An 11,029-nucleotide genomic window follows, 5' to 3' on the forward strand; every position below is an offset into this window, starting at 1 on the left:
TTTGGTTGCCCATGAACCATTTTGTTGATTACTTAAGAGTTGTATAAGTTGTGGGAATGGAGTGGATGAGTTTGAAGAAGATGATCGGAGGAACTAGGAGTTATCAAACGTGGGAAAAAAAATATTTGTTGAAAAAAATAAGTAAATTACAAAGAAGATCCACGGGGATCTGTAAAACAAAAGATTTAAAACTTCCAAGAGATAATTACTGAACCAAATACAAATACAATACAACGATGTAAAGAAGAAGAGGTCCCTTGTTTTGTCGAAGTATCTGTCGTAGCGTCGCTTGCTTTGTCTTTTTTGGGTCAACCCACTTGATTAGTATCGCCTAGGAATGTTGTGGAATTTGGTTGTATTGCACATTTTTCCTTTTGAGATACTTGAAACTTCAAATTAATCTCTCTATTTGTTGCTAGATTAAGCCTTGTGCATTGCCTTCTCTTCAATCTCTCACTCATGGAGAGAACACAATCATCCCTTCATTCTCCCACTAACGGAAGTCTCATTACTATTCTTAGTATTGATGGAGGTGGAATAAGAGGGATTATCGCAGGAGTTATACTCAAGTTCCTAGAGTTTGAGCTTCAAGTAAAAAGATTAAAACCAGTACTCTATATACGTTTAGTGGGATTGTTAATTATGAGCAATATATGGTACCAAACTCTGTTCACCAAACAATGTTTCGTTCATTAAAATATACGAATCCAATTTGCATTTCTGTTAGTTGATAACATGTTATAGGAAGTTATAGGATATAATATAGTAGCATGTGTAACACAAAGTTCATATGTTATTGGAGTGTATAATATAGATAAATAAATACGTGTATTACAATATGAGTGGATTAGCCACATCATTACGTGGGGTTACACCTAGCTAGCATGTTTATGCATTTCTCACAATTTGGTATTTGTGTGTTTCTCATGCTTTTTTAAAAATAAAATAAAAATCTAATAAGACTAATTTTTGATTTAGTTGTTAGCTATATGCAGAAGCTGGATGGTAATCATGTAAGACTTGCAGATAATTTTCATATGGTTGCAGGGACGAGCACAGGTGGCCTTGTGGCGGCCATGCATACTACCCCAAACAAAAATAATCATCTCTTGTATGCTGCTAAAGATATCGTCCCCTTTTATCTAGAACACTGTCCTAAAGTCTTTTCTGTCAACAATTAACTGTACCTGAGTTGGGGAAAGAAGGACAGCGTTTGAGATAAAAAGAGATGATATCTTCAGCAGCATAAAAGGCACGATTATTTTCATTTGACGTTTCAAGAAAAAGTAGGAGAGATTAATTTGACGTTTCAAGAATCTCCAAAGGAAAGCTTTGCAAGTTGTGGGATTAACCTTGAGTTGTGGGCTTTAAATAGAGATCTTTCCCTTCTACAAACAGGAAACTTTAGTTTCCTATTTTATTCAAGGTTGTATTTACTTTCCTTGCGTAATTAGGACTTCTTTCCTATATTGTTAGGATTTCCTGGATTTATAAGGTGAAGAATAAATCTTCCTACGCAGACACAAGTTTCTATCTTGTAAATAGTACTGCATTCTTCCACCATCAAGAACCAAATTTTGATCGCACCCTCCAAGCAAAGTGACCTTCCCCAGCTCTTCCTCAATAAAACAACTCAAATTTTCTGATATTTCACACTCGTCATCCTCCACACAACCAATTGGCATAGACCCATCAACAGTCTGTTCAGACCCGCAATCAATTGGGTCATACACAATAAGAATTTGGCCTTCACCGCCATTTGTCTCTCCAATATACTCTTCTTAAAGCACCTCAACCTTGACCTCCCCTGTTTCTTCAATATCAGGGTTTGCTGCATCCTATAACCAATCCTCTATAGACTCTATCAAAATCCAAGAACGAATCTGCAAACGTAAAATCTCTGGGATCAACAGGGTCAAGTGTGTCCTTCAAATTCTTGGGTCTTTGAAGCTTGATGGAGGGTTAGTTCAGGGATGAGCCCTACCATTGAGAACGTAGAGAGTCAAGACTTGGGTGGAAGAATGAGATAATTAGGTTTGAACGTACATGAATCCCTTTTTTCTGTTTTTTTCTTTCTTATTTTGCGAATTAGAGTAATTAGGTTTGTTTGGGTAAAAACAGGGAGCATGAGGGAAGGTTTAAACTACCAATTATATGTGCCATTAGATAAATAGGTGCTCACAGAACAATTTTTTATTTTTTATTTTCCAAATAAAAAACCTCATTTTTAGGTCCTTAAGTGAGCCGGACTGTAATTTACGATATTTTATGTGTTTGTTCATTCATGGAAATGTGATACCATGGATCAATTCCGAAATTTACAGATTTGGCATCCATGTAAAGAACCTGGATCATATATGAAGAGATTGCTCATGTGGCATGGATCGGAGAGTTTATAATGAACTGCCCCACTGCTCTCCTTGACCAAATAAAGAAAACTATATGCCTTCAAATGATGCAGCACTTCGAACAAGCTATACAGGTCTTGAATTGCACATCAACCTCAAATTTTGGTCTCCTCATATCAAAACTCCCTCACATTTGCTTTCTGCCCTACAACAAACAACAACAAAATAAACTTTACATCACAATTGAACTGTTCGGTCCTCACATCTGCATTTTTCTTTCTTTTTTTTGGTTCTTCGTATCCATGTTCTTGCTCACACATCCTACACGCAAGCTGATGCAAAACTTATCCTAAGACATACAGGACATTTAAAAATAAAAAAATAAAAAAATTTCCATACCTCCATTGATAAAGCAAACAATTCAAGAATACCACAAGACTAATACACGTCCAGAATACTTCATTTTCCTAAATGATCTTTACATAATCAGAAAAGACTTCTAACTTGAATAAATGTATGAGAAAAACCAATCCTGATAGAAAAGAACAGACTCATATCCTTCTTTTTCGTAACTTTTGTGTTCGACTCTTGAAAATCAAAGAAGACCCAACTATTCCTAGGAATTGAGACTCCCAGCAAGATCAAGCTTCCTTGCTACTGTAGCAATGTTGCTTTCTATTGTTTCTTTAGAAGACTCTCTTCAGGGTATCTCATTAATCAGTCCATCAATATATTTCCAGTATCATTGTTTAATGGATTTCTTCAACCAAGTTCCTGGTGTGCAGGAACAAACTAGCTTACTCATTACTTCTCCCATTTACAATTTTGATTAACAACATATGTTAAAGACTTCCAATCAAATTTAACAACTATTCTCACCCCATTTTATTTTTATTTTCTTTTATGCATACCAAATTTTGTTTCCTGTAGTTTCAAGTTTCAACAAATAGCTTTATATATTGCCCACTTAGTCTCCCTTCCAAACAAACCAGTTAAGTATTTCAGACAGCATATCATAAATACAACAGAACAGGTGAATTGAAATTTGTTTTCTGAAAATTAAACAACAGTTATCTGATACACAAAATATTGAAGTAGACTTGAAAAAAAAAAAAAAACTGTAGACTTACCTGCTACCACCTTTTAGTAAAACAAGGTAGATTGGATCTTGGGATGCCAGCCCCAGCAGCTGCCGGACAATGTAGATACATGTGGTAATGCTGGAAAGTAGAGACAATAAAGTTCAGGCAATTATAATCGACCCTAATGAGCTAGCAGCAGACTCATGATGTTATAAAAAGAGTTTCTAGACCTCAAATGATAAAACATACACACCCAAAATATCATCTTATTATCAAATTCTATAACCAAACCAATTTTTTAATTCTGTCGTTTTAGCTCACCATCAATCTACAATATATTATGGCATCATTACTAAAGAAAACTGAAAACTGAAACATAAAATTACACAACAATTCAAAGTAAAAAATTTGCTTTTCTCACTTATAAAACATTGCTGAATACCCATTGTAAAAACAATATATCAATAAACCAAAGGTTTTGATCTTGAAATCATACAGATCATACAGATAATCTGATTCAAACAATTGTGTGTTGATCAAGTGATTGTCTATAAATTGTATACTGCAGCTAGCAAATATTTACAGATGCGTTATCATATCAGAAAATGGATGTCTACTCAACAGATAATAAGAAAGTATATGATGTTTAAAGCCATGAGAGATACCTGCCAAAACATATCAGAAAGATTATCCAAAGGACTGCAGTAATCCAACTTGATTCTTTGTAGGCAACCCAAACCTGATTTTTATGCAAGCAAAGAAGATTAGAAGATTGTTAATTCGAAATTAACGCATATGCACACAGATAATGTTCAAATTTTACTTACTCACAAGGATTTCAAGTAAAACTGAAGAAAGAAGATTAAGAACCTAGGTAGGTTGAAGAAACTAGATTACAGGAAATCACCATTAAGCAAAATAGATCATTACTTTCTATTTTCGAAGTATACAAATGAACTTGGAAAAAGGGAGGGGAAAAAAATCAGTGAGCCAACCAGCAACCCTCAGCCACGAATTTTAGAATATTTATTTTAGTTGCTACATAACACAAATTCCTGAATGACATTTTTATTGTTGGTATATGGATGTTTTTGAACATTCTACTATAAGACTCCAATCATTCATTAGTTCAAGGTACCTTACTTAAACAGAAGCACACCCTGACTTGGTTGTTTTCTCAATTGGAATTCTTATTTAACATGCAACTTAATGGTAATCAATTTCAGTTAATTGATTATCGATTTCTATTTACTCCCCCAGCCTCTGGCAAGATACTGGAAACATGAATAATTAGGTATTATAGAACTATAAAGGGTACGTAAGACATACTGATAGAGCAACAACATTGATATAAAAGTCGATTAGTGTTGCTGTCATCCACCTGCAAACATGTAGAGTAGCTAACTTTTAATTACATGACTGATAAATGAACAGCGCAATCAAAATTTGTAACTAAGACAGTGCTTACTACTACACCAAAATTCTCTTACAGAGTAAATAAATTCACAAGACAAGAAAATCAGACAGGACTGAAAAAGTAAATAAAAACTTACGGAGTCAAAAGCTCTGTGCGAAAAGGAGTACCATCTGTCAAGAGTGTGTATAGCAGAGTACCCAGCATCAAAAGACCCAAAGCACTAAAAAGGACTCTTGCAATCCAAACAGGGGAAAGCTTATTCTTATTTTCCATATCATACCTATATGAGAACATTTCTCAAAGATCAGTTTTTATTGGAACAGGGCAAGTTAAAAGATGTGCATGATATCATTCTATTCCATTAACTGCTAGTTAACTTAAAATTTCTCAAACATTATCATCATCTCCACTCAAGGGGATGATAGAGGAAAATGAAAAAAGATGGCAAGAAAGATACAATTTATCTAGTGCAATAAAATGAAAAGCAGCTATGCAGTTTTCTAAAGCATAAGATGCGTGTGTGCGCACATCCCACTATTAAAACCTCTACAAATTCTAGTAATATGCACACATGCATTGTTGAACCACCATTATCTGATTAAGCTCAGTATCATGTAGAGCTTTATCTGACTGAGAAAATGAAAACCAGCAGAAGTAAAGCAACCATATTCACAAAAGGGAGCAGCATATGCAGTTTCCTAAAGCATAACAAGACGTGCATTTGTGTGTGTATGTGCATGTGTGTCTCGCTAAGTAAACCTGTAAAAGTTCTAGTATATGGATGTTGAAATGCGGCTAGAAATAAGACATAAGAAGCAATTTTAGTTTTTCTGTTTTTTCAAGCGAGGTGGAACTTGCCTGAACTTTCAGAAGGGAGTTTTTGTAAAGAACACTGTTTTTCAAACGAGATAACTTTGTGACCCATATTGAGAAGTGAGAGAGAAACTTCAAGAGTGTGGGAGTGAGTTCTTGGGTGTACTTGGTCACCCTATTGAGAAGGGTTGAGAGGCGTGAAATTACTTGTGAATGTATGCGGAAGAGGTTATCTCCTCTTCGTTGTAATTTTTCTATCTTTATAGTGGATTGTCGTCGTCATCGCGGGTTGGGAACGTAGCAAAATTTGGGGTGAACCTCATAAATCTTGTGTCTTGTGTGATTGATTGTTTTCTAACAATTGACACATGCATATGCAATGGTGAACCACCATTATATAGCAAACCCCAATTATTATATAGAGCTCAATTATCAGATATAGCACAACTGTGAACTGCTTAGTTTAAAGTAAAGTAAAATTCCTCTTGAAGTGTTAACTTGTAAACAAATCACCTCATGCATTTAATTCACACAGACTAAATTGAAACCATCCAAGAATGTCTCTCCTCTCCTCTATTGTCTCAACCCACTTCTATTCTAACCCATCTTCAAATGCAGCCAGCCTTTTCTTGTATTGCTGTGCCAATCTCAGCAGAAATTCAACAACACCTTTCACTTGCATCCCTTTCCTTTCTCAAATAGCCTCTTCACAATATCACACCTTCTTTCTATCAGTTACAGCCCGTTGCTAGTATCACAACAGCTTCACAAACCCCAACCATCTTCAATAATACTATTTTCTCTCCTTATCCAATCTAATTTTCGATAATCATCCATGGTTACCTAAACAAATCTGTTTCCTCCACTGCCATTGTTCTTCCCAGAATGTCCTTCTCTACTAGAACATCCTTCTTGGTTCAACATATCACCTACCTTGTTACAGTCAAACAGACAAATTTGAACCATCCCTTTTGGTATATAAGATCTTTTCTCCTATAAAATAATTTTTGTGCTCTGCAGTGTGTGTAAATTCTACAAACCACTAATGGGTTGCTTGTACGCATAAAAGAAAACTAAATTAAGTCAACAGTAAAGAAATATCAGAGGTCCTAAATATAAAGTCAAAATTCCTTGTCAGTTTCCTTCTATATTTTTAATTGATAACCACTGCATCATATTTGAATTATCTCACAGATAAAAACTTAGGAACATTCAATTAAAAGACAAATTTAATAGAATACAGTAATTGAATCTTGATAGAGCACACTGGATCGTGCTAGAACTAACAACCCAGGACCTTGAAACATCCAAATCCTCTAGGAAAAATAATAAATAAAAATATCAGAATTAATGAAATTAAAAAACCTACAACCTAGCCTGAGCAATGTTTTTCCACCTAACAAAGCCAGATGGGATTTACATAAAATATGTGATTAATCGACACGATTCTTTCTGCACATCTTCCATAATCATAGATTCTATACAAGAATTTGATTCCAACATGAGAGCATGGGTGAAGTTCAGTTTACCTACTTGTTTGAATGTCGCAACAGAACATAGTACATGGGATCTTGCGATTCTTGAGTCGATAGCTTCATGAATTGTAAAAGAATGTAGGCACATGTAGTGATACTACAAACAGAACCCAAAAAAGAGAAACCAATTATTAACAAACTACTAAAAGGTATAATGAACCAGATCAAACGACAAGTTTCTCTAGCACAAATTGTGTCCCAGGAGAGAGCACACAAATATTAACAGCCACATCCAATGCAGTACCAAACGCAAGGGGTCAAAAGAATATTATAAACTCAGACCAAACTTTCACACTCAAATTAGAACACTAATCATTTGCATGAAATGATAAATAAATGAAAGCACCAAATATGTAAAGATGATTAGTACCAGAAAAATAGAAAACTATATATAATGTACGCAAAGAACAAAAAAATAGAAGTACATAACTTTAGCATTGCTAAAGACTCATCTATGGAGGCAAAATTTCAGAAAAAAAATGACGCGCAAAGTAGAAACTTAAACAAACCTGTTGAAGTCCCAACATAATTTCAAGAGGAATAAAGTAAACACAGCCTTCATATCATTTAACTCCCTCAAATATATAGATTCTCAACTCCCAAATCACACACTGAATGAAGAACATAGGTATTTATGAGAGGCTAGAAAGCAAACCTTCCTAAACATGCTAGCAGAATTACCCATAGTGTTGCACTAATCCAGTTTGACTCCTTGTAGGAAATCCAAACCTGATATGAGAAACAAATTTTATATAATCCCATGTGAAATTTAATTTAATAAGACCTAACAGTTTGCAGAAGGTGCATTCAACTCTATACAACATGAAATAACAAGTAAATCAAGAGACATCTGAGTGAAAGGACTTATAAAATCATTTTAAGTGCACCTAAAGCACCTAAATAGCCAGTAATAGGAGTATCTTCATATTCAAATAGTCTGTTTGAACATCTCAAAATGAAATTACAATACAACATTGTAAGGTCATAATCCTGAGAAATAAGGGGAAGAGAGTACGGCCAAGTAAGGTAAAAGAAAGACACAGACGCTTGGAGTCATTCCTGATGCGACATGATAACACTTGGACTTGAAACGAGTAACCAAAGAGGGCAGAGTTTAACAAAAAGTCCAAACCCAAACACCAGAGCATCCTTTGTGAAATTTTCGTATAGACTAATGAGGACATATTCCTCATGAAAGAAATAAACCTATAAGGAAAGCTTAGGATCCTATACTTGGTTGATAAGCAATGTGTATTCTAGCCACATCAACTCTTTGAAATGCATAGGATTACAACAAAAGCTGATTGCAATTTTCAAGCTACTAAAGTGCCTCAGTCATGTTTAACATCCATAGTACAGGCAAAAAATACACCATTTTATTGCACATAGAAAATCAATAATTGATTTTGTGGATTTTGAACAAAGCTATTGTATGATATTGATTGAAAAGAAAGAACATTGAAAACTTATTCTCAAGTAAAATTATCAAAGCAAATACAAAGACGAAACTTGAAGAATTCTCAATGAAAGTGAGAAATCAGCATAAAAACTTGTTTGTGCTCGTACCGCCAAAGGTACAACATTGATATAGAAATCAACCAAGGTTGCCGCCATCCACCTGAAACAAATTCCAAAATTTCAAAAGATTAAAAGAAAACAAAACCTCCATAGCAGTCGAAAACGAGAAAGAAGATGAAGGAAGAAGAAAAGATTGAAGCTTTAAACAACAACGTTGGCACAAAAAAAGTTTAGAGAGGGAGAGAGTACGGAGTAAGAAGATCCTTGCGAAAAGGAAGACCATCGGTGGAGAGAGTGTAAGTGAGAGTGAAGACCATCACACAGCCTAAAGCCGCAAACAGAATTCTTAAACCAATCACCAATGAATTCGCCATTGCCACCGCCTTCACTATCGGTCTGCTCTTACTCTGGGGATGAATAAAAAGAAAAGAGCTGACAAATGCGAACAATTTTCAACTGCGACTGTGCGTGTGGTGAAGGAGGAAGGCAGAAAGGCACGGACCCCAGAGTTCCACGTAGAAGGTTGGCGCTAAAACTGAAGGGCCAAGTTGTAATTTTGGTTGGTCGGTTTGGAGAAGGAAAAATAACTTGAAATTTAACTAAAAGTTAGGGATTTAAAATGAGAAATTAACAATTCTCTTATTTGACAACTTAAGTGCATAATTTACTAAATAATATGTATATAAAAATCAGGAAAATTGAGGTATCAAATTCCCTAATTTAAGGACTTTACTAGTTCTCAGGACTGTCTGGGATTCCCTAGGAGATGTCCTATAGTTGGTGCTGCGTCGGATTAGGAGATTGAACTATCAAAATAGTGATGACCCATATTTGGTGCTCCATCAGACTAAAAAATTAATTTTTTAATTTTTAAAGTTATATATTAAAATAAATCTTATATTTTTAAATCTTATTTAATAAATATACATATTATCTAGAGTATTTATTGGTGCCATATTATTATGCATAATACTAAATTTATCAATCGTCCAAGACTAAGATGATGACTACACAATTGCATTTGATCAAACTATGCTATCAATGGAGTGAGTTAATGAAAGAATTCATCATCGGAACCTACCATGAACAAATTATATGTCGGTGTAAATAGACACAACAAAGTGAAATACTGAATATTTAGAGCATTTCCAGCAGCTAAGGTTGGGCTCGGGCAGGGGGGGGGGTTTGGACAAAAAAGTGGTTTCCAGCAACAAAAGCAAGTCCGGGCAAATGGTGGGACTCAACAGACTGGGCTGGCCCGAGGGTAAGGTTGACCCGAGTGCTGGCCCGAGGGCAAGGCTGATGTCAGCGTGCTGACGTCACGTCGACGTCAGCCATGCATCCAAATGTTTTTAAATCGCCCACGTGGCGCGCGCTAGGCTCTTCGATCATATTTTGTCCAGCAATCCAACGGTAGCAAATGTTTGTGCAATAAAAAAAATTAAAAAAAATGGATAAAAATTTTAAAAAATACCAAAAAAATTATTGATTTTTTTTTTCTCTATACCTTATTTCCATTTTCAACATTTAAGTTAATGTCTTTGTCCTTTTACTTTCATTTATTTTTATATTACTCCATTTACTTAAGGTTGCAATGTAAATAAGGAAGTACCCCCCATTTGGATTCAAATAAAAATACTAGAAAATCAAATTCCCACCAAATCAATATATGAAAAATCGGTTTTAGTGCAAAATATGATTTAGGCTAAAAATGATGGCTCATTATGTCAATATATACTTCATATTAAAATTCCATAAAATCAAGTTTTCTTATTTGATGTGTAAGGAATAAAAGCCGCCAAAAATTATCTTGAGAAAATGATTATTCCGAAAAATTATTTTTCATACTTAGTCAATATTGCACTTCCGCTACAAAAATTCTGGGTCCGCCAGTGTCTATAAATACCAACCAATACTCTTCACTTTTAACACCAAATCCTCATACTTTTTTTTTTCCTATAAATACCAACCAATACAACTAATAAAATAAAATCATATCCAAAAATATTATTCAATATGAATAGTATTGATACGTAGGAACCCAAAAATCTTATCCGAAAATATTATCCAAATTAATTGTTTAAGTAAAAAAAATTGTGGAAAAAACAAAAAAATGAATAGTATTTGCCATGGCAAAGGGCAAGTGCTGGAAACACATTTTGCTGGGGGCTAGGGCAGCCACTATTCATGTGAATAGTAGCTGCCCTAGGGCTCCCCTTGCCATGGCAAGGGGCAAACTGCTGGAAATGCTCTTATAAATGAAAAAGTTAGGTATTTTACATATATGCAAGAGTCATCCTCATGACTTCAAATTAC

The 11,029-nt window shown here is 34.8% G+C and overlaps 1 protein-coding gene across 3 annotated transcripts; it reads right to left on the reverse strand.

The window, feature by feature from the left end:
• On the reverse strand, nucleotides 2,168-9,272 carry LOC18768803. 3 transcript variants are annotated; one of them, XM_007201176.2, is made up of 9 exons: nucleotides 8,963-9,272; nucleotides 8,762-8,813; nucleotides 7,851-7,924; nucleotides 7,194-7,292; nucleotides 4,984-5,127; nucleotides 4,760-4,811; nucleotides 4,096-4,169; nucleotides 3,479-3,568; nucleotides 2,168-2,553 (listed from the first exon to the last, which is right to left on the reverse strand). In XM_007201176.2, the coding sequence occupies exons 1-9, from the start codon at nucleotides 9,085-9,087 to the stop codon at nucleotides 2,520-2,522; spliced, it is 744 nt and encodes a 247-aa protein (XP_007201238.1). In that variant the 5' UTR covers nucleotides 9,088-9,272; the 3' UTR covers nucleotides 2,168-2,519. The 3 variants fall into 3 exon arrangements, with proteins under 3 accessions (XP_007201238.1, XP_020409434.1, XP_020409433.1); XM_020553845.1 differs by having other exon boundaries at nucleotides 2,168-2,548; nucleotides 8,963-9,205; XM_020553844.1 differs by lacking the exon at nucleotides 2,168-2,553 and adding an exon at nucleotides 2,560-2,680 and having other exon boundaries at nucleotides 8,963-9,205.

This window comes from Prunus persica, chromosome G8 (genome assembly GCF_000346465.2).
Source record: "Prunus persica cultivar Lovell chromosome G8, Prunus_persica_NCBIv2, whole genome shotgun sequence".
NCBI classification, from domain to species: Eukaryota; Viridiplantae; Streptophyta; class Magnoliopsida; order Rosales; family Rosaceae; genus Prunus; species Prunus persica.

Bases quoted from the DNA above. Each gene is read 5' to 3' on its own strand.
- LOC18768803 (XM_020553844.1), bottom strand. From the start codon at position 9,087: ATGGCGAATTCATTGGTGATTGGTTTAAGAATTCTGTTTGCGGCTTTA. The intron at 8,814-8,962 runs GTACTCTCTCCC...AATTTGTTTCAG, and splicing joins CGCAAGGATCTTCTTACTCC to GTGGATGGCGGCAACCTTGG. The intron at 7,293-7,850 runs GTTTGCTTTCTA...TTCTGTTTGTAG, and splicing joins CTGCTAGCATGTTTAGGAAG to TATCACTACATGTGCCTACA.